This window comes from Sceloporus occidentalis, unplaced genomic scaffold, assembly GCF_023333645.1.
Source record: "Sceloporus occidentalis isolate IW3139 unplaced genomic scaffold, rSceOcc1.0.p SCAF_45, whole genome shotgun sequence".
Taxonomy (NCBI): Eukaryota; Metazoa; Chordata; class Lepidosauria; order Squamata; family Phrynosomatidae; genus Sceloporus; species Sceloporus occidentalis.
In genome coordinates, this window is record NW_028317025.1 from 6,575,875 (window position 1) to 6,600,753 (window position 24,879).

Genomic DNA, 24,879 nt, shown 5'->3' on the forward strand with positions numbered 1-24,879 from the left:
AGAAATGCCTTATACCCCTATATGCCACTCTGTCCCATGATATGCCTTCTAACCCCCTATATGCCACTCTGCCATATAGGGGGTTAAAAGGCATATCATGGGACAGAGTGGCATATAGGGGGTATAAGGCCTTTCTGGAGGCAGAGTGGCATGAAGGGGGTTAAAAGGCATATCATGGGGCACTCTGCCTCCAGAAAAGCCTTATGCCCCCTATATGCCACTCTGCCTCCCCGATATGCTTTATACCCTCCTATATGCTCCTCTGCCCCATGATATACCTTTTAACCCCCTTTATCCCACTCTGCCTCCAGATATGCCTTTTGACCCCCTATATGTCACTCTGCATCCAGAAATGCCTTATACCCCTATATGCAACTCTGGCATATAGGGGGTTAAAAGGCATATCATGGGACAGAGTGGCATATAGGGGGGTATAAGGCATTTCTGGAGGCAGAGTGGCATATAGGGGGACACACTTACATACACACACATGCCGATTTTTTTTGTTTTTAACAAATACAAAAAACATTATACAGTACAAAAAATACATTATTTTACTCACCTTCTACTTGTCTTGACTTCCTGGTAGCTGCACACTGTTCTCCTCTATGCTGACAGGATGCCACTGACCTGACATCCGGTGCTGCAGCAGTCTGAGTGCGAGGGGGCGGAGCTTCCACCTCACGCTGCTCCCATCACTATGCAGCCATCAGACTGCTGGGAATGTAATCTAAACGGCCGGTGCGTGCTGATGCCGCCGGCCGGAGCTACTTTAACACTTTTTTTTTAATTTATATGGTAAGCTGGATCGGCTTGCCATATAAAGTAAAAAAAAAGTATTAAAGCAGAGCCGGCCGGCGGCATCAGCACGCACCGGCCGTTCAGATTACATTCCCAGCAATCTGATGGCCGCATAGTGATGGGAGCAGCGTGAGGGGTGAAAGGTCAGTGCGAGGGGGCGGAGCTTTCACCCCTCACACTGCTCCCATCACTAGACGGCCATCGCACACGGCTGCTGGGTGCTGATGCCGGCCGGCCGCATCAGCACCCAGCGGCCGCTTTGGTTAGATTTCGGGAAGCCTGGGGGGCAATTGCCCCCCTGCCCAGCCCGCCCCTGGCACCGAGGGAGGCGTTCATTGCCATTTGCAGCCGCTCAGCGGCTGTCTTCATGGTAAGTCTGCCGGCCGCCCAGCCCACGGACCTTCCGGCCCACCGGGAAATTTCCCGGTATCCCGGTGGGCCAGTCCGGCCCTGGATCCAGGTCCCCTGCAGCTGCCGGGGATCTGGCTCTTAGTCGTCTCATAGTCAGACCTATTTGAGGTCTGATAATAAGACGACCCCGATTATAAGACGAGGGGTATTTTTCAGAGCATTTGCTCTGGAAAAAACCTCGTCTTATAATCGAGCAAATACGGTAAATGTGCAAAAGAGTATCATGACAGGGCCATTTTTTGGGTCCTCGAGGTTGAGCCAGACATCTTCTGGAAGATCTTAGGATGCTTCCCTTTTTTTAAACGAGCACATTAACACAATGCTAAAGTACAAAATATGGCAAATGACAGGTGTGCGGTTTGGGCCCTCAAGTTTCTCCCACACACATACACAATGACATTTATATACACATTTAAACACCTATACCCTTTAAATTGTAAACTAACAAGCAGGGCCCTCTCTACCCAATGTATCGGTTAGTCTTAGTCTTTCAATTCTAGTCTTGTCATATACCCTGAATATGTATTGGAAAAACCACTGCGTAAATTGTTGGCACTATATAAATAAAAGATAACAACACACACCAATATATTTACACACACTTACTTAACCCCTTCGTGACAAAGGCTGATTCTATTTTTTGTACCCTTCGTGACAATGGCTGTTTTATCGTTTCTGCGGTGTTTGTGTTTAGCTGTAATTTTCTCTTAACCCATTTACTAAACCCACACAAGTTATATATTGTTTTTTTCAGGACAAGAAGGGCTTTCTTCAGACACCATATTTTTTATATATGATGTAATTTTCTATAATAAAAATAATAAAATATGACGAAAAATTGAAAAAAAAAAAAAATTCTCACTTTTATTTGAAAAATCTTTTATTCATCATAAAAAACTACTGAAAAAACCTGCTAAATAGATTCTACTATTTGTCCCGAGTTTAGAAATACCCAATGTTTTTATGTTTTTTTGCTTTCTTCTACACGTTATGGGGCAATAAGTACAAGTAGCGTTTTGCTATTTCAAAACCATTTTTCTCTGAATCTGGTAATTCTGTCTCCATGTGGTATTTGGGGCATCTTTGAAGCCAGCAAATTAAATTTACCCCACCAAACCATATATTTTTGAAAACTAGACACCCCAGGGTATTTTAGATGCTGATAGTTTAACCCTTTCCATGCACTAATCCTACCACCAACCCTTGTCAAAGTTTGTGATAGTAATTGTTTTTGCTGTTTTTTAAACATACTTTGTACTTCAGGTGTAAAATTACAGCTCCTGGTATGTTGTTGCTGTCACACAACACCCCGATATGTGTTCAGCAACATCTCCTGAGTACATTGATACCCCACATGCATGGGTTTGTCAGATTGTTTGGGGGCAAAAGGGCCAAATTTGGAACATGCCTCCTCAGCCGTATACCGCTGCATGGCAACAATTGCAGCAAAAATAGTGGGGAAGGAAAGGGTTAATGGCTCTAATAAAAAAAATTAAAAAAACCCTAAAAAAAAAGTACAAAAAAATAAAAAAAAGTTAAAAAAATGTAAAAAAAAAAGAACCCCAAAAACAATTGCCACTATGCAAGATCACTGTTTATGCAGTGATCAATGGCAATGAAGGGGTTAATATTAAATGGGTGGCTCTTATAAGAGCCTTTGGATCAATATATATATATATTATTGAGAATACCTGAAAACACACTGATCTGTCTCTCTCCCTCACTAGAAGCAAGTGAAGGAGGGATGCAGATCCAATACTGATCAAAGGCAATGTTTAGAAAACATTGCCTTTGATTTAGCAAATCATGATCACTCTTATGAGTGATCTGACCACTAGGGGTGTTATTCACTGGCTGTCCATGACATCCAGCAACACCCCCCCCCCGATGATGACAGCAGGCTCCGCCCCCGGCTTGATGGGCGCCGCCATCTTGAAACACCGCATGTGTTTCGAAGACGCCGGCACCGGGAAGGTAAGTTGAGCATTTAGGAAGCGACCGCGAGTCGCTTCCTTTGCTAAACAGGTGTTGCAAAGATGCCTCGATACTGAGGCATCTTAGCAACACCAGCTAAGCAAAGGAAGCGACTCGTGATCGCTTCCTAAACCTGTTTTTCGGCGGCGGGCGCCGCCATGTTTGAAAGACGTGCAGTCTTTCAAACATGTTTTTTTATTTGCTCCTAGGAGCGATCGGGGGGGGGGCGGGAATGTTTTTTTTGGTGTTGCTCAATGCCTCGATGTCGAGGCATTAGAGCAACACCGTTTGAGTGAAAAAATCGATCACGGATCGATTTTTTCACCCGTTTAAAGACGTGCCGGTCCTGGCACGTCAATTGTCATAATCGTCACGATTTTCGGTGACGTGCCCGGACCGGCAATTGTCATCAAGGGGTTAAACACACACATTAAAATACTTACTTACAAACATAGAATTGTAGAGCATTTAGGAACCCATCGAGCTGGCCCATTTTTTTCGGTCTTGTCTTTATGTTGATTCCATGCATGTTTAAATTCCCTTATTGTATTAGCCTCTTTCGTGTCTGATGGATGCTATTCCATTTATCTGTTATTTATCTACCACCCTCTCAGTAAAGTAAAACTTCCTTACATTACGTCTGATCCTCTAAATTTCAACTGTGGCCATACACAGACAATCCCTAAACAACACCCTCACTATCATCACAATTCACTCCCATTACACCTATCACACACACAGCCAACACATCCCTCACACCGGTCACATATAACTTACTCCCTCACACCTAACACAACACAACTCACTCCCTCACATAACAAATACTTGCACCTATATAGTAACATACACACACCTACACATATGCTAACATACTTACAAGATATCATACAAACACATACAGTAACATAATAACACACACTAACATACTTATTTACACACAATACCTTTCATTGCTTAGGAGAGACCAGGCCGGCTTTCTGTTCCATTTTTGTCCTAAAGCGCTTCTTTGTCAGACACGGCGTGCTGACACAGAGCAGCCTGCCGGCCTAGTGGTGTTTTTTGCGCGAAACAAAAACCATGCCAGGCTTACATGTACCAGATTAAATTCAAATTACTGGTAATCTTTTGGCAGAGTTTGTTTCCGCTTCTGTGGTTCATTATGTCAATTTTCAGCTTACTGTTCTGTGGTTTATAAAAGTTAGTTTTGACATTCTGTGCAAGGACACAAACATTACTACCTCTTTAAGTAGATTGTATCTTGGGCTCCTTTTATTATTATTATTATCCTTTATTTATATAGCGCCAACAGTTTACGCAGCGCTTAATACAATACATAAATTCAAGGGATATGACAAGACAAGAATTGACAGACTAAGACAAACCGATACATTTGGTGGAGAGAGCCCTGCTCGCAAGCTTACAATCTAGAGGGAAATGGGGTGACAAACATAAGGCATAGAGAAAGGGTGAGAGGTATTGTGGGGGTTGTATCGATGACAAGGAAGTTCTAGCAGCTAAGATGGTATGCTTCTCTGAAGAAGTGGGTTTTTAGATGTTTCTTGAATGTTGGGAGGGAGGGAGAATGCTGAAGGTTCCTTGGGAGAAGATTCCAGAGATATGGGGCAGCTCGAGTGAAATCTTGTAGACGGGAAAAGGAAGAGGTGATGAGTGAGGAGGAGAGCCTTAGCCCATGGGAGGAACGTAGGGATCGAGTAGGAGAGTATTTGCTAATGAGGTCAGAAATGTACGGAGGAGCAGTATTATGGATGGCCTTATATGTCAGTACCAGGATCTTAAATTTAATTCTAAAGGTAATTGGGAGCCAGTGGAGGGTTTCACAGAGGGGGGAAGCAGAAGAGGAGCGACGTGCAAGGAAGATGAGCCTAGCAGCCGCATTAAGGATAGACTGTAGAGTAGAGAGTCGAGACAGTGGAGTGCCAACCAGAAGAGTGTTGCAGTAGTCAAGACGGGAAATGATAAGGGAATGAACCAGGGTTTTTGTGGATTCTTGGGTGAGGAATGGGCGGATACGAGAGATGTTTTTTAGGTGCAAGCGGCAGGATCTGGTGAGGGACTGAATGTGAGGGATGAAGGAGAGGTTTGAGTCAAGGATGACCCCAAGGCATCGGGCCTGGTTAGTAGGAGAGATAGTCGTGTTGTTAATGGTGATAGAGAATTCAGGTAGTGGAGTGGAGATGGAGGGAGGGAAGATAATGAGTTCAGTTTTAGAAAGATTAAGTTTCAGGTAGTGTTGTGACATCCATGAAGAAATAACAGACAAGCAATTGGTAATACGGGACAGGAGAGATGGAGAGAGATCAGGAGAAGACAGGTAGATTTGGGTATCATCTGCATATAGGTGATACTGGAGGCCAAATGAGTTGATTAGTTTGCCAAGAGATGAAGTATAAAGAGAGAACAGCAGAGGGCCAAGGACTGAACCTTGGGGGACACCAACCGAAAGTGGAAGGGGCGATGATGTCTTGCCAGAGAAGTTGACAGAGAAGGAACGGTTAGACAGATATGAGGAGATCCAGGAGAGAGCTGTATCTCGAATGCCTATAGAAGCAAGTGAGTCTAGAAGAAGGTGGTGATCAACAGTATCGAAAGCAGCAGAGAGATCCAGTAGAATTAGAATAGAGTAGTGACCTTTTGCTTTGGCAGAGAGCAAGTCATTGGAGACTTTTGTTAGAGCTGTTTCAGTAGAGTGAAGGGGTTTGAAACCAGACTGTAGAGGGTCAGGGAGGGAATTAGAGGAGAGGAAGTTAATGAGGTGGTTGTACACAATCCGTTCAAGCAGCTTAGAGGTAGGACCTTTTCTGTCCTACCAGGTATAAATATAGTCTTTTGACTATGTTTTTACATCTTGAGAAGAAAGGTTTTTCTTTCTAGATTAGCAGGCAGCAGGCACCCTGTTAACTGTGTAGGAGTCGGTTATCTGTTGGTTGTGTGACCTGAGCTAATCAGGTATAATTATTAGCTGCTTTATCTTGCAAATAAACATATGGTAAATGTTGTACTTTATGGAACAACCATTACACACACACTAACTAAGTGGACACCTGACCATCACACCTATATGAACTTGTTGGAAATGGCATTTGTAAAGCATGGACACTGATATCAAGTTAAACCTACCTTTTGCAGCTATAACAGTCTTCATTCTTCTACGGAGGGTTCCACAAGATTTTGGTCTGTGGCATTTGTGCCAATTCAGCCAAAAAAGCATTTGTGAGGTCAGGCACTGACGCTGGATGAGACGGGTGGCTTGCAATTGGTGACTTGATCTCCCTGGCTACCCACCGGCCTTTCTGAAAATAGCATGTCTGATCAGAGGAAAAGACCTCAACAGGGACTGCAATTTTTGGTGCTTTCAAGTTCTGTCAGCGATGTTTGCTTCTGCTGACAACAGAGAGATCTGGCAGTCAGACTAAAATGTCTGACCTTTTTCTCCTTAGAGCCACATGTTCAAAAACAGCTTTTTAAGCAGGTTTAAGAAATAACAACCTACATTATGACCACTAGTCATCATCCAGAAATCATATTGAGATAATTCTACAAAATAGCTTTGTAAACACCTCAATAAAACTTGTAGAAAACTGTATGGGGTGGTGACAAGCAAGTTTTAAATATTTTATTTCTAACGAAGCCTTTATTTCTCTCACTCCATTCTTTTTATTTTGCAGTTTTGATGTTGAGAATGGCCTATCATCTGGCAGAAGCCCTTTGGAGTCCCAGGCTAGTCCTGGGTCAGGGTTGGTCCTCCAAGGCAACTTTCCACACAGCCAGAGACGAGAATCATTCCTCTATCGCTCAGATAGTGACTATGACCTTTCGCCCAAAGCGATGTCACGGAACTCATCTATCGCCAGTGACCTGTGAGTGTCAATGGGAATAACCAGCAACAGATGGATGGAATTTACTAAAAAGTGCTAAGTTAGGAAACCCCTCAACTGTACCATATTGCTTCACCTTGCATATGTTTAGGTAGGAATTTCATTTTGAAGCATCCATATAAAAGTAAGGATGTGCTTCAGTTTTTTTAACCCTTTGGAATGTACAGAATTGAAATCATGTTCTATGTTGTCATAAAAATAAAATGTTTTCTGTGATGTCAAAAAAGCAAAGTCATCCCTTACCTGGCAATCTCTTCTATGTTGAAAATGGCACCTCTTACAATTTATGCTAAATGTCAGAAATTGCATGATAGGAGGTTAAATGTATGCATTGATGGGTGGAAGACAGCTTACTATGATTTATCTAATTTTTCATATTATTTACTATCGATAAGTTTAACTAAGCTTTGTTTCTCTCTCAGGCATGGAGAAGACATGATAGTTACACCTTTCGCACAGGTAGGTAACTCACTTGAGTTGGTTCAGTTAATAATATAAGAAAGTGTCTGTTACCTAATTTAAATATTTAAGTAATTAATACAAAACAAACAACACTGTGCAAAATAATTCCAAGTATTGATTTGTATATTCAAACAAAATGAGTGTTGCATACCAATCAACTAGTTTTTTCTTTTTCAACAAAATGTCCTTATCCATCAAGAAACTCCAATAATAATATCACAGGTCCACAAAAAACTCTTCTATAGCTCTTACGAAAACCCATTATTCTGTGCAATCATGACTGTAGTTCTGGCATTGGTAGGATGAAATTGAGACTTGAGACATCAGTAGCTATGCCTACATAGATCACCAAGAAAAAGCTGCTTACTGCAGCTCCACTGTGAAGAAACAAGTGTGCAAAGACATGTAACTTTTATTAGTAAGATGAAAAGTTGTTTTATCGATGAAAGTCTTGTAAATGCACCCAACTCTCTAGAACTTAGTTTAAAATAAAATCAGTGCAAACCGACTTTAATCAATGTGCGGATGTCCATGCCATATGTTCTTCTTTGTACTGCTTGGTAGGTTCTGGCCAGTTTGAGAACTGTGCGGAGTAACTTTGCAATCCTCACTCATCTCCAGGACAGAGTAACTAACAAGTAAGTGATCCTTATGGGAATGTGTATTTTTCCCTGTTTGATAATGCAAAGTAAATACACACAAATATAATAATTCCATGAGTCTCAGCTCTGATTTAAGTAAGTGTCAATTATAGCTGGATAAATAATTGACTTTGATTCCAGGGGAGTTAACACAAAAGTCTTTTAGCCTACTCCTACTGACATTGTATCACACAAAGACACTAAATGAAACATTTATATGTTTGCTAGCTGTAGTCTTAATTAGTCGTAAGTCACATTATTTGTTGCACAGGATTCTTGTTAGTGATATCAATCGATAATCAAAATTACAAATGATATCACAAAGAAAAATGTATGTCATAATGTACACAGAATACATCAGCATTCTGTTACAATTTCAAAAAGCACTCATATAAAAACTTCTTTGTGTGACACATTACACATTTATTTACTTTTTTTCTTTTCTGTACTTAGTTACCACAAATATTTGATATGCAAATTTTATAAACTAATATTTATTTTTTCAATAAATATGTGATCAATGCAACAGTATTTTTTTTTATATGTAAATAAAACAAAGGTACCAGGTCTCCATATTTTGGGCCTCATTATTGCATGTGTTTCCTGTGTGACGTCCCATACAAATTAAGATCTGATGCATGCTGAGGAGCACATGTAAATCTCTAGAGGTCCTCCAACTGCAACATTTGCAAGGCTGTCCTTAAAACATTGATGAATTGTCAGTCTAATATGACCCTGCTAAAAATCAATCCTGCATACAGAAAGATGCAGGAAAATCAGTGGAAAAGTGGGCTGCCACACTCCAACATGGTTTTCTTGCTTCCCACCACTTTTAGCCTATTGATGGCTGTACCCCTGTTAACAGCTAACCACATCTCAACTAACCCCCCCAAAAGGACCATAACATATAGTTTAGCGTTATATGTACAGTCATGCCTCTCAACTGTCCAGCTTTGTCTTGATTTTGACACTCTAACCTGCTGTCCCACCAAGCGCTACCTCTGTCCTGCTTTTCATTCTCTGATGCCTGGGATACCGGAGAATGCATACTGGACATGTACTGTAAAGCTGCCAGTTTCAGTGACTCTACCTTCCCAGCTCCACCCTTGGCATCCCAATTCGCCAGGGGTGGAAGTTGGGAAGGATGTGTACAGTGTAGCCATCTAGGAATCCAATTTAAATGGCGTTTAACGTTGCAACAAAAACTAAAAGATGTTGACTGAGGGATCATAATCGCTTGTATTCATGTCTCTGGTGGTATTTGTTCCGGAGAGATTGACTTACCTTCAAAATGTGTAACTGGTACATTTCACCCAATGACATACTGTACAAATGAATATGTCCCGCAAACAGTACATTATGATCTGAGGAGAAGCTGTCCCTTAAACATTTCATTGTTGTTAGTACTTCTTCCAAAGATGGATTGGTCACAGAAACATCATAATGAATGTATTCTATTAATTATAAGCCAATATTGCACATTTGATAATTTTATGAATAATTGTTGTCCATCTGTTATGGTAAATAGTCAGGCATGCTAAATTATCAATAGTAATCATTTGTTTGTTTCTCAGGAGATCATCTGGCAGCAGTCAAACTGCAGCATGTAAACCAAACCTGTCTGGTAAGGACAAATCCACTCTCTGAGATGCAGTTTAAAGGGGGAGTGCTGTAAAAATGACATTTATATATTGTCAGACATCTTAAAATATTAAACATACTATTGGTGCAATTATGTTGAAGATCTGTTGGCTGTGAAGATCTTTAGAGCACTTTTTAAACTTTGTTCCAGAATTTTGTACACTTTTTTTACACATTTTTTACATTTACAGAAAATGACACCAAATTACACATATAAGGCAGTATAAGAATAAAACGTTACATTTGTCACAGAAGCTGCCTCTGTCCTTGTGTTTCTACACTGATGTGTGTGTATGCATGCATATTCTGCCTTTGTGTGTGTATATATACACATAAGTACAGATATGCTTCAAGGGACGCTCTGGCCATCATGTGAGCTTTAATATGTGTAATAACTGAGTGATTCCTTTAAGTTTCAGTGTAGTCGTTGTTGGAAATGCGTGAGGGATTCTGCAGAATTGCACATTTTCCTGAAACATAATAGCAAAAAGATTTAGGCCTAGAAAAAGGCAAAAGAAGAAGCATGAGGGACAAAAGAGTGGCCTCCCTCCACTCTTTGTCCCTTGCCTTTCCTTAGACAAATCGTTTTTGCAATTATGTGTAAATATTCCATATGTCAGCTTCCTACACCTACTGTGGTCATAGCTCTTAAATGATTCAGTCTTCACAGAACAATCACAATTTTGGGGTGTTGTCCTGCCAAGCAGCCCCATGTCATTCTTTCTCCTCTGACTGGCCCCTCTGAGGACCCCAAATGCAGCTCCCACATGGCCACCTCTCAATATTGTGAAGTTGTGTACCAGGGTATCACGTCATATCCCGGTGCTCTGCTTTACTGAATCGCTAGGGCGAGGTAGGTAATTGACCTTGCCGTATTGGACAGGCTTGGAAATTGCATAGAATAACTTTCATTTCCTTATGGTGTAGGGTCAGCTTTGATCTGCAGCCAGCAGATGTTTAGCTCTTCCTGTGTGCAGCTGAAAACCCAAGTCCCTACATCGGTTCAGCTCTAATTTTACCAGTTTTGTAATCAAAGTATCTATTTGTTCACTATATAATCTATTCTTTGGTATTTGATTTGTTTAAGTCCCAGAACAGAATGGAAATAAAGTTGTTAGGTATCCCATACAATAATTAGATGAAATATAAGTTATTGGGCAATAATTACAAGTAGCGTTTTGCTATTTCAAAACCATTTTTCCCTGAAATCTGGTCATTCTGCCTCATGTGGTATTTGGGACATCTTTGAAGCCAACCATAGAAATTATATCAAACCATATATTTTTGAAAACTAGACACCCCAGGGTATTTCAAATGCTGGTATTTTAACCATTTCCATGTACTAATTCTACCATCAGACTTGTAAAACTTTATGGTAGTAATTTGTTTTGTATTTTTTTCCCACACACATTGTACTTCAGGTGGGAATTTGCCGCTCCTGGTATATGTGACTGTCAAACAACACCCCAAAGTGTGTTCAGTAACGTCTCCTGAGTACAGCGATACCCCCCATGCATGGGTTTGTTGGGTTATTTGAGAGGTAAAAGGCTACCAGTCTGTGCCCATGTCCCATATTTGAGACATTTTTGAAGCCAGCCAATTCGATTTACCCCATCAAATCATACATTTTTTTAAAACTACGCACCCCATTGTCATTTAAAATGCCAATATTTTAACTCTTTCAATGCGTCAAGATTTGCGAAGCTATAGCGCTAATTGTAGGACTTGCTCATAAAAAACTTCTTATATATTTTTTTTGACAGTGGGGAATTATTTTGACATATTACCAAATGTCTTTTATTTTTTAATTTTACTTATCACATGTGTGATTAGTGAGCTGGGCTCTATTGACCTGCATGGTTGAATGCAGTACCTGAATTCAACCTGCAGGGGGTCTGGATAGACCCTCTGTGAACTCTGACAGTTGGCACTGCTGACAATTGAACTCTGACATTTAACAGCAGCCCGTACATGTATGGGCTTTGTCACCAAAGCATTGCATCGTGACCCAGTACATGTATGGGCTTTGTCATGAAGGGGTTAAAGACCATGAATAAACATATTTAAATAGTAAACAAAATCAGCAATAGAAAGCAATGGATTGCGGATTAATGGTTATCTGTACTCATAGCTCCATGTACAGTGGTTTGCAATGGACTCACCCATTACTGAAGTAACATAGAAAGTTACGTCAGATAAGAACCATTCGGCCCATCCAGTCTGTCCAACCTCTGAGCACTTTCCTTAGTTCCTGGCCTTATCGTATATCTAGCTTAGCCGTATGTCTATCCCCTGCTTGTCTTTACTGTATTAACATCTACCACTTCTGCTGGAGGGCTATTCCATGCATCCACTCCCCAATCAGTAAAGTAATATCTCATTTTGTTACTTTTAAACCTTTGCCACTTTAGCTTAAGACTGTGTCCTCTTGTTGTGGTAGTATTCCTCTTTTAAAATAAAGCTTCTTTATCAGTTGACTCCCTTTAAGTATTTAAATGTTTCTATCATATCCCCCTGTCACATCTTTCTTCCAGGCTATATACGTTAAAATCCTTTAACCTTTCCTGGTAAATTTTATCCTGTAATCCATGAACCATTTTATTAGCCCTTCCCTGAACTTTCTCCAACATATCTATATCCTCTGGAGATATGGTTTCCAGTGCTGTACAGAATACTCCCAAGTGAGGTCTCACCAGTGATCTGTACAACAGCATGAGCACTTCCCTTTTTCTACTGCTAATACCTCTCCCTATACAACCAAGCAGTCTGCTAGCATTTCCTGCTGCTCTACTGCATTGTCTGCCTACCTTTAAATCCTCTGAAATAATTACCCCTAAATCCCTTTCCTCACACGCTGAGATTAGGACAGTATCAAAATATACTATGTCCTTGGGTTTTTATGCCCTAGATTCATTACTTTGCATTTATCCACATTAAATGCCAGTTGCCACAGCTCTGACCATTTTTCCATCATTTGCCATTTGGTTTATCCCTCCAGGAACATCAACCCTGTTGCAAATTTTTGGGTTGTCAGCAAAAAGACATACCTTATCATCAAGACCTTCTGCAATATCACTAATAAAAGTATTCAAGAGAATCGGTCCAAGTACAGATCCCTGAGGTACCCCACTGGTAACAAGACCTTGCTCCGAATATACTCCATTGAACTCTGTTCAACAATATTGGGATCTAAACTCAGAGATTGCAGTTTATTGATAAATCTTCTATGTGGGACAGTGACAAAAGCCTTACTGAAATCTAGATATGTAATGCCTACTGCACCAACTTTACCAATTGCTTTAGTCACCCAACCAAAAAAATCTATAAGATTAGTTTGGCATGATCTCCCTGAGGTAAACCCATGTTGTTTTTGGTCTTGAAACCCATGCGATTTTAGATGTTCAACAAACATATCCTTTAACATTGTTTCCATTAAATTCCCACTACAGATGTAAGACTTTCTGGCCTGTAGTTGCCGGGCTCCTCCCTACAGCAGCATTCGCTAATTTCCAATCCTCTGGACAATGATTAACAATGATTTGGTAAATAAATCAGTTAACGCTTTTGCTTATACACCACCAAGCTGTTTTAATAACTTGGGGTATATCTCATCAGTCCCCATAGACTTATTTGTCTTTACCTTAGACAGTAGAACCTCAGCCTAGATAAACTCACATGTATCAAATGACTCTGTTTTCCTGAGGTTCCTTTCCTTTATTTTCAACTGTAAAAAACTGAACAGAAATGTTCATTGAGGCAGTCAGCAAGACCTTTATCCTCTTCTACATACCTTCCTTCTTTTGTTTTTAATCTTATCACTCCTTGTTTTACTTTCCTTTTCTCATTTATATAAATGTTTTATCTCCCCTTTTTTACTGACAAGGCAATTCTCTCTTCTGTGTGTGATTTGGCAGCTCTTATAACTTGCTTTGCCTCTTTGTGTCTAATCTTATAGATCTGTCTATCTTCCTGACTTTGTTTTTTTTTTTGTTTGTTTTTTTACTAAAGGCTACCTTCCCCTTTCTGTCTTTTCTATATAAAGAACACCCAGGTATTGCTATGTCCCAGTCATTTTTCTCGTTATACCATGTCTCAGTAACAACCACTAAATCAACATTCTCAGTTGCCGCTACTGTTACAAGTTCATGGATCTTATATACTAAACTGCAAGGATTTGTAGACATGACCTTAAACTTTTCATTTAACACACATGCTGTAAGCGCTTTCTGTCCTTGTTTGGGGGTCAAAATATATGCTTCTCCCTATTATCTGTGCATACCAAGCCCCCAGATCCACCCACCTGGTTACTAACAAAAGCGCCTTCCTTTTCTATACTGTCTAGCCCGGTATTAAAATCTCCTCCAACCAGGGCCGGACTGGGACTGAAAAGCAGCTCTGGAAACATTTGGAGAGCAGCACCATATAGTTTATCTCGCGATTGAGCTCTTATACCCACATGCACCCCTTATACATACCCGAGTCACACTATTTGCCGTACAAATAACTATAAAACATTCTTTTTATCATATTATTTGTATTAAAATACCAGAAAGCAAAACTGTTAAAAGGCCCTAATAAATGAAATATATTACACATAATGGAATCAAAACATTTACTACTGCAAACATTTTTAGATTGAGACATTTTTTATTTTTGTTTTTATTTCCTTTTATTTGCCAACCTGCCAACAGCCCCTTCTACCCCCTTTTTATTTTCTTTTGCACAGAGCCCCATGTCAAGGAGCTTTCAATTACTTAAGTTAATAGAATAAAATTAAGTTAGTAGATTCTGATGTCTTTTCGTATTGCAGGGTACATCCAGAAAACAAACGCAGATCAATTCTGGTGGAGTGCCAGACATCTGCCCCAGGCTTGCCACTCTGCCCCCTTTTAACTCCCTATATGCCCCTCTGCCTCCAAAAATGCCTTATACCACCTATATGCCACTCTGCCATATAGGGGGTTAAAAGGCATTTATAGAGGCAGAGTGGCATATAGGGAGTTAAAAGGCATTTATAGAGGCAGAGTGGCATATAGGGGGTTAAAAGGCATACCATGGGGCACTCCAGAAAAGCCTTATACCCTCCTATATGCCACTCTGCCCCATGATATGCATTTTAACCTCCTATATGCAACTTTGCCTCCAGAAATGCCTTGTAGCCCCTATATGCCACTCTGACTCCAGAAATGCCTTATACCCCTATATGCCACTCTGGCATTTAGGGGGTTAAAAGGCATATCATGGAACAGAGTGGCATATAGGGGTATAAGGCATTTCTGGAAGGAGAGTGGCATGTAAGGGGCATAAGGCATATCAGGGAGGCAGAGTGGCATATGGGGGGCATAAGGCTTTTATATAAAAAAATATTATACAGTTTGTTAAAAAAAATAAAATTGTTTATTTACCTTCTACTTCTTCCACTTTGGGGCTTTTTCATCCTGGCATCCGTCCTCTGGTAGCTGCAGGCCGCCGTTTTCTATGTTGACAGGATGTCAGTAACAGGACATCCGGTGCTCCAGCAGTCTGAGTGTGAGGGGGCGGAGCTTTCACCCCTCACGCTCCTCCCATCACTATGCGGCCATCAGATTAATGGAAATTCAATCGAAACGGCCGATGCGTGTTGACCCCGCCGGCCGGAGCTACTTTAATTCTTTTTTTTTTAAATTGAATATGCCGGATCGGCTTGCCATATAAAGTAAAATAAAAAAAGTATTAAAGTAGCTCCGGCCGGCGGTGTCAGCACGCATCGGCCGTTTCGATTAAATTTCCATTAATCTGATGGCCGCATAGTGATGGGAGCAACATGAGGGGTGAAAGGTCCGTGCGAGGGGGCGGGGCTTTCACCCCTCACGCTGCTCCCATCAGTAGGTGGCCATCGCACACGGCCGCTGAGTGCTGATGCCGCCGGCCGGCTCTGCTTTAATAAAAAAAGAATTGAAGTAGCGCCGGCCGTTTAGATTAGATTTCGGGCAGCCGCCCGGCCTACAAATCTGCCGGCCCACCGGGAAATTTCCCGGTATCCCGGTGGGCCAGTCCGGCCCTGCCTCCAACTGTCAAGCCATCCTCTCCCCAAGCACATTGGACCCCCCCTTCTTGCATTCAGGTGCAATCCATCACTCCTATACGGATCGTACCCTAAAGTAAAATCAGCCTAGTTCTCTAAAAAAAAAACCAAAGCCTTCCTTCTTATACCAAGACTTCAGCCATGCATGTAGCTGCCTAATCTGCCGCTGTCTTTCTGATGTAGCACATGGGACAGGTAGTATCTCTGAAAATACTACCTTGAAGTCACTTTTTTAATCTTACTTTTGTACTGCACATGCATGGCTGGTGCCAGCATGTTCCTTACCTTGTTACTATATGTAGTGGATTAAGAATGTGGCCAAAAATATTTTCTCTATTCCTATGTGTTATGGTATTTAAAGAATGGGTTGACTCCCCTAAAATGAGAGACAAGAATGACCCAATTAGGCGGAAAGGAGAGGAATCTATTGACGTCAAGTGTGCCTTTTAATAGAAGGGGGAATAAATACTGGATTTTTTTACTCCCAGGAGGCCCAATGAACCTTTAACTTCCTGTTTCAAACCATATAAATTTTGAAAATCCCGTAACAAAAGCCTTGAAACTAAAGATTGTTTGTATTATGAATTCTGCCTGTTATGATGTTAGAAAAATCCTACCCATATTTAAGGGGAAATTGTGACATTTCAAATGGTCTATTTACATTACGCTGCATCAATATTACAATTGCTGTTTTATCTAAAGAAACATGATGCAATAACTTAACAGAGCAAACAATTCTAAACAATCTCTAGAGCTGTATGCAAATGCACATCCTGCTAAAATAATTGTGGTAGAGTCCAGCAAATATGAATATATGACACTGTGATTACAAAGCAATCTTCACTGGGATTAATTTGTGACCCATAAATTGCACATTTGGGGATATGACCATTTTTCATTTGCCATTTGGCTTATGCCTCCAGGAACATTAGCCCTGTTGCAAATCTTTGTCATCAGCAAAAAGACATACCTTACCATCACGACCTTCTACAATGTCACTAATAAAAATATTAGAGAATGGGTCCAAGTTCAGATCCCTAAGGTACCCCACTGGTAACAAAACCTTGCTCCGAATATACTCCATTGACTACAACCCTATGTTGTCTGTCACTTAGCCACTGCCTAATCCATTCAACAATATTGGGATCTAAACTCATAAGTCTTCTATAAGTCTTCTATGTGGGAAAGTACCAAAAGCCTTACTGAAATCTCGATACACAATGTCTACTGCAACAACTTGATCAATTATTTTAGTCACCTAATCTAATCTAAAACAAAAAGATTAGTTTGGCATGATCTTCCTGAAGAAAACCCATGTTTTTGATCCTCAACAATCTTTAAAATAGTTTCCATTAATTTCCCCACTACTGATGAAAGACTCACAGGCCTGTAGTTGCCCGACTCCTCCCTACTGCCTTTCTTATGAACGGCCACATTTGCTAATTTCCAAGCTACTAGGACGAGTCCCGTTAACAATGATTCGTTGAATAAATCTGTTAACGGTTTTGATAGTACACCACCAAGCTCTTTGGGTGGTATGCCATCAGGGCCTCATGGAATTATTTGTCTTTACCTTAGACAACTGAAGTAGAAGCTCTGCCTCGATAAACTCATATGTATAAGGCATTATTTAATTAATCATTTCATCTGTGTGTGTAAATTATGTTTTACATCTTTATATGTTTGACAAAGTAGGGGAAAATGTTATTTCATTGTAATTTTAGTTTTCTATCTAGTATGTTAGGTGGGTATCAGGGCATAATAGGCCTAAAAATCACTATAATGTATATATATGAGATTTTCTCACCTAAAATAGAAAAAAGCCTAGGAAATATAAGGTAAAGTTTTTCAAAATTAATTTTGCTCTGTGCTTTTGCTAATGACATTACAAGTGACCTAGTCATTACATCACAAATTACATCTATGACTTTATCATTTACCTTACCAATGGCATCACTGGTGACAGCATAAATAACAGTTACATAATCCTGATTGGCTAAGACCTCCTTCACTCAGACTCCTCATTCCGGGACAAGACACTTAAAGTCCCATTGCGGGACTGTCCCGGGCAATCCGGGACATGTGGTCACCCTAAAAAGTAAAATCAAAGCTTGTGAGCAGGCCCTCTACCTAAAAAATTTATTGGTTTGTCTTAGTCAATTCCAGTTTTGTTGTCCAATTTGTAGGCACAATATAAATAAAAGTTAATAATAAATGTAGCTAAGTTAATAATTGTCTAAGATCAGATATAGGTGTAAATATATAAAAAAGGAGGTGCTTTGTTTAATCTTGCCTCAAATCACCTGAAAACCCAGTTTGGTAAATATGATATGATGGTATAAATATGCGCTACTGTACATGTCCTATGCCCTTTAGCCATTTAGCCATTTTTCCCCCCTCTCAATCCAGTTTAACCCCTTGATGATAATTGCCGGTCCGGGCACGTCACGGAAAAACATGTCGTTAACGACAAATTACGTGCCAGGACCGTCATTTGTTAAAACGGGTAAGAAAAAAAAATCGATCCGTGATCGATTTTTTTACCCAAACGGCGTTGCTGTAATGCCTCGACCTCGAGGCATTCAGCAACGCCATGATCGGAATCAGGGGCCATTTCTGGCCCCTCCCCGGGGCGTCAACATCCGCCATACAATGTATGGCGGCGGACGCCCGTTTTAAAAGCGTTTAGGGGGCGATCAACGATCACCTCCTAAACTTAAATGGTGTCGCTGGAATGCCTCGATCAGGAGGCATCCAGCGACACCAAACACTTACCTCTTGATGGACTGTGACTGCTCCGGAGAGCGGTCACAGCCACAGCTGCCGGTGATCTTCGCCATCAGCAAGATGGCGGCGCCCCGGGAAAAAAAATAATAAAGATGAAAAGGTTCGCTAGACGGTCTCCTGACCCTCTAGAGAACTCTGGCTCCACTTGCAGGTTGATTACAGGTACTGCATTCAAACATGCAAGTCAATGGAGCCCAGCTTTCTAATTCTAATTAGTAATAAAATTAATAATAATTAGAAAAAAAATAGTAAAAAACCAGTAAAATGTAAAAATAATTTCCCTCTGATGTCACTATCAGGGGAACCTTCAAGTTGAAAAAAAATGTTAAAAATGTTTTTAAAAAGGCAAAAAAAATTTAAAATATATATATAAAAAATATATTTTTGTGAGCAAGTCCTAAAATTAGCACATTATCTTAAAATAATTCTCGCATGGAAAGAGTTAAAATACTGGCATATTAAATGCCCATGGGGTGTCTACTTTTAAAAAATTTATGATTTGATGGGGTAAATTGAATTGGCCGGATTCAACAATGTCCCAATTAACACAGGGGGGAAGGATGGCCACACATCTAATTTCCAATTAGAAAAATGCACACGTACCAAATGTGGCCTTTTAGTTCCCCCCAAAAATGACAAACCCATGCATGTGGGGTATCACTGTACTCAGGAGATGTTGCTGAACACATATTGGGGTGTCGTGTGACAGCGGCATATACCAGGAGCTGTAAATTCATACATAAAGTAGGTGTGTGTGGGAAAAATACACACACAAAAATACTACTGCAAACTTTGAAAAAATGCTGGTGGTAAAATGTGTGCATGCAAAAAGTTAAAATACTAGCATTTGAAATACCCTGGGGTGTCTAGTTTTCAAAAATATATGGCTTTATTGGGCATACTGAAATGGCCCAGCTCAAAGATGTACCAAATAGGGCATGGGCAGTGGATCCCCAAATGCCAAAGTTCAACATTGAAAATGCGCATGCCCCAAATGTGGCCCTTTTGCCCCCAAACAGCCAGGCAAAATCATTCATGTGAGGTATCGCTGTACTCAGGATATGTTGCTAAACATATATTGGGGTGTTTTATGATAGTGACATATACCAGAACCTGTTTATTCATACCTAAAGTAAAATGTGTGTGAAAAAACAAATGCAAAAAAAATGACTACCATAAAGCTTGACAAAGGCTGATGGTAGAATTAGTGCTTGGAAAGGGTTAAAATACTAGCATTTGGAATACCCTGGGCTGTCTAGTTTTCAAAAATATATGACTTGATGGGGTAAATTGCATTGGCCGGTTTCAAAGATACCTGAAATGGCACATGGGGGAAGAATTACCAGATTTGGAAAAAATGGCTTTGAAATAGCAAAACGCTACCTGTACTTTTTGCCCCATAATGTGTAGAAAAAAGCAAAAAAACATAAAAACATTGGGTATTTCTAAACTCAGGACAAATAGTAGAATCTATTTAGCAGGTTTTTTCATTACCTTTTATAGATGAGTAAAAGATTTTTCAACTAAAAGTTAGAAACAGTCATTTTTTTCTAAATTTTTCACCATATTTTATACTTTTTTTTAATAGTAAATAATATGATACAATCAAAACAATGTCATCTAAAGAAAGCCCTTCTTGTCCTGAAAAAAACAATATCTAATGTGTGTGGGTTCAGTAAACGGGAAAGAAGAAAATTACAACTAAACACGAGCAGCGCAGAAATGTTAAAACGGCCATTGTCACGAAGGGTACAAAAAGTAAAATCAGCCTTTGTCACGAAGGGGTTAAAACAGGTCATAAAGAAAAAGGAAAAACTGTTAAAAATATCACTTATATAATGCCTAGCACACCACTACAAACTTTAATGCTATCAAAATATATAATAAACATTATACTTTCAGAATTAAAGCTCCTTCCAGCAGTAATTATGTTCAGCCCAATGACCAAAAAGCTTTATTTTCTGTTGAAATATTAATATATATATACATTATAATGTGGCATTGTGAATAGTTTAAACCCCAAGTAGATCTATGTTAGCATTGTAGGCTTTGAATGAGTTAATGTGGACTACGATGAGAGTTTGCAGGTTGGTTGCCATGGTAATTTAGGGCCTGGTCTTCTCTTTACGTGCTCTCTGCCTTTTTACTCTTCCTTTTCTGTTCCTGATAAGGCTGCCTACACCAAAACCTGGGCTGGATACCTTCTAGCATGGCACATGATTTATTGTGATATGCAAAGCATTTGTTTTCCATATCAGGATGTAGTATTGGCTTATTCTATCATAAACACTCATAATTTATTCAATCCAGTATATGTATATATAAAATTATAATCATTATATCAGGTTCTATCAGCTTGTATCCAGATACCATCTTCCATCCTTCTTTATCTGTAGGCTAGCTCTACAATGTCAAAAAGGGGTGTTTGGACTGATGACACATATACTGCTTGTAACCCTGGTTCAGTTTGGTCACCATGGAAACACGACAATGGCTGATTCCTCTCTCTCTCCTGATTATTTTATCACTCGTATACCTAGGATATAGCTGGCCGTCTTCTTAATGCTTATCTCTCTTGTCGTGCTGAAGTATTTTACTACCTGTTAATGGAACAAAATTAAAATAATGTGGCATGCTCTCTAGACCGATGCTGCTTTCAAGATGCATGTCACCTGGGTTTTTTTTGTTTTTTTGCATCAGAATCTTTATTTTTTTTTCCTTTCATTTTTTCTGTTGAATTTGAAGCTTATTAGGGACTGTAGCAAAAGCGCGTGCAATTCCTTTGCTATGTCCTTTAGTTGTACCCTGGAGTAAATGGGGACTTCAGAAAAGAAATGGATATGGCAATTATGTACCATTTTGTAAAAAAAAAAATCAGCATCACCAGCAACATGCATTGTAATCCAAATAGCTATTATACAGCATGGCTATTAATATATAGGGTATCCCGATAAGAAAAACTACAGATTGTGTTTGACACATCATATGCTACATGGGGAATTGCCATTCTTAAAGCTGGAATTTTGTGACTTCTCAAGCGGAGTGGAGATTACCATTGGTGAACTCAACCCTGATATTGGTAACCAGATGAGTGGAGACATACTGTGGCTAGTTGGACATGATTTTGGGAGGTGACAAGGTGCCAAGTTCAGTCAGTCTAAATGCCTCCTTCTCTTCCATTCATAGAGGATGCCGTTCAGAAATTGGCCATCGAGACTCTGGAAGAGTTGGATTGGTGTCTGGACCAGCTGGAGACTCTACAGACCAGGCACTCAGTCAGTGAGATGGCCTCAAACAAGGTAAGTGCATTAGTTTCTGAATATTTTGCTTTGTTGTGTAATTCAAAACTATGAGTCATATCGATGAGTGCATTCAACTGAGGAAAACTTTCCCTAATAATGGAATCATACACATCATGGCTTTTTAAGAAACACATACTATAGTACTTTCATAATTTGATGAGCAGATTTATGTCTCCTGAAAACAATTTGAGAATCAATTAAAATAAATAATGAAATAAACAAAACTTTCTAATTTTGTTTAGTAAAAAGAGGGCCTACCACTTCCTCCAAACATCTGTAGTGCTATTTACTTGTAAAGTAAGCAGTGTGTATGTATTAGGAACCAACTTTATATTCATACCAAAGGATAAACATCTTAGCTTCCCTTTCACACAATCTCCATACCTCCTAATGCTGATTGTTGTTAATAGGCTGTCTTTGTAGAGGTGGGGTGGCGAAAGGGGAAATTGATAGTCACAACTTTTGCCACATATGTCAGCTTCCTTGAAACAAAATAAAGGTTTTATGCCTGTTTTGGTAAATACTCTACAGCCAGACAAAAGTTTAGGATTTCTCTAATTCAGGTGTATAATATGTGCAGTGGCCAAACATCACACTTGTGGCATTGCATGTCAATAGAATTAGTAGCCTCTGTAGATATTTGATGAGCTTAGGTTACCACCATTTGGTAGGTTCACAGATTTATGTGCTGCTCAATGTCTAGGAGCCAGTCATGTTTGTGCAGTGGCAAAACGTCGATGTTGGTGTCCTAGTAATGATGTTCAACATTGAAAGAAAAAAATAATAATAATGTAATGTAATAATAAAACACAAACAATACAAAAAAGTGCTTGCTCGAGGAAGACCGATAATTATGTTAGAGTATATGCCTCCAAATTAGTCATAATTATCTTGAGAAGTACCTAGTTGTTTCTGATGAAGTTAAAGGGTATATGAAGGTTTAATGACATTCTGTTCAAAAGCTCCAGATTTGGCATCAAGCCTTTTATGCACTCTGGTATTTATGAGGTCAAGGGCAGAAGCCTTGCAGCACCCTGTTGTCCCAAAAATATGGCAACCAGCATGACAACTGAGAGCTTGTAAACTTAAACATAGGGTCTTACCTACACCTTTGTTGCTGTGTTCATATTATTTTATTTTGAGGCTGTGGCCTATGGGACAGTATGGCAAAATAGAAGAGGCTTTCATAGTCGCTGGCATATGGCTTAAAACAAGAGTGGTAGTGGTGGTGAGGTTGATAGCCCTTTGACAACAACTTTAGGGACAAAAAAAAGAAAGAAATGTCTGCCAATCCCAATCAACAGCCTAATCAGGGTCATCAGGTAGCAGCATGTCTAAACCAGTTAATCTTGCAGATCAGTTAATGCACCTGTACCGTCACCACATCATGAGGAAAACTAAGATATTTTATTATTAGTGTCTGAAAGTTTTTTCAAAGTAGTCCAGATGAAAGTATATAATACACTGGGTACATTTTCCTTTTAGAAACAGAACAATATGCAGGGTATGCCACCAGAATAGAAATCAGATTTAGGCTAGGTTTCCACTTGGGTTTTTTTTGCTAAAAACGCCCATAATAACGCCAATTCAGCCACACAGCGTTTTTTTTGTGGAAAAACGCTGCGGCCAGATGTTAGCTGTTCTTCAATAGGAAATCGCACAATGCCATATCCACTTGGCGTTTTTCTGTTCGGCGTTTTTTCAGTCCTCTTTGGCGTTTTTTCTGCTTTTTTGGGCTCTGTGGCAGTTTTTCAAAATCGCAGCATGTTGACACTGGCGTTTTTTGCAAGGACATCTTGGTGTTTTTCTCCAATAGAAGTCTATGGGAGAGAAAAAAACGCCATGAAAAAGCCACAGTTACAATGCAGAGGATGGACCCAGTATCTGTGTGTCCTACGAGAAATAGGCTGGAAACAAACAGTTTCACACAAAACAAAGTTCATATTGAATTTTACACCATTTGGAACAAACATGCCATTACAAACAAACATACCCAACTGGATCCTGCGTGCCAAAAGCAACAGCAAACAATTTGCACCATCATTTGGGGCCAATCTTCCTAGAGGAGCAGACATTCGGAATAAAGCATGCCTTACAAACCACAGAAAAGAGACAAAAGGGGCGCGTTTAAGTAGAACTCTACCAAGGAAATGACATCAGGAGGGGGCAGATACTTGCCATTTATCCTAATCCCTTTTAGCTGGGTGACAATTCTAACGTGTAAAGGCTGGAAAAACTGCCTAAGGTCAAAAAAGTAATTTCCACAGAAAGGCTAAAACGCCAGAAAAAACTCAAGAAAATAATGCAGGACAAAAACCCAAGTGGAAACCTAGCCATATACAAGTTACCATTGTCCTTACTTCCATTCTACTCCTGGCCGCTGCATCAATACAAAAAAAAAAGAAGAAAAAGAAAATCACCTTTAGGCACCCTCCGTTTATTATGCTGTGGTTTTAGCAAAATTGAATACACATCAAGAGAGAGGATCAATATTGCAGTATTGAAGTATATGAAGCAGATAAGTTGCTAAATATAATTCAGGTAGTTTTCTGGAACAAAACTTTTTTTTTTTTTTTTGAGGAACATATTGTGTTAAGTTTTTTTCATATGTAATATGAAACAAAAAATATATATTTGCCGTTATGGGCATAAAAATAGAGCTGTAACATAAGTTAGTTTTGTCTCATCTTTTTTTTTTTTTAAAAACTTCCTCTATCTGCCGACCTGGATGCTGCCATTGTCGTCAGTCAAGCGATATTTGACTGGCGATGAAATGAAGTTTGTTTCTCCATAGACTTTCATTATTTAGAGTGTCCGACTGGGACTCAGACATTGTGTTGTTTACCACAGTTGGTATGATTTAGAGTTGGGGTGTTTATTTGGTAGACTAAGCTAAAACA

At 39.7% G+C, this 24,879-nt stretch overlaps 1 protein-coding gene across 1 annotated transcript in view; it reads left to right on the forward strand.

The window, feature by feature from the left end:
• LOC149289524 (3',5'-cyclic-AMP phosphodiesterase 4C-like) overlaps positions 1 to 24,879 on the forward strand; it is a 289,399-nt gene that overhangs the window by 241,459 nt on the left and 23,061 nt on the right. Inside the window, exons 2-6 of the mRNA XM_089490564.1 lie at positions 6,873 to 7,064; positions 7,505 to 7,541; positions 8,109 to 8,182; positions 9,760 to 9,809; positions 21,864 to 21,976. Of these exons, the coding sequence (XP_089346690.1) occupies positions 6,873 to 7,064; positions 7,505 to 7,541; positions 8,109 to 8,182; positions 9,760 to 9,809; positions 21,864 to 21,976 (466 nt within the window). The remainder of the gene's footprint in view (positions 1 to 6,872; positions 7,065 to 7,504; positions 7,542 to 8,108; positions 8,183 to 9,759; positions 9,810 to 21,863; positions 21,977 to 24,879) is intronic.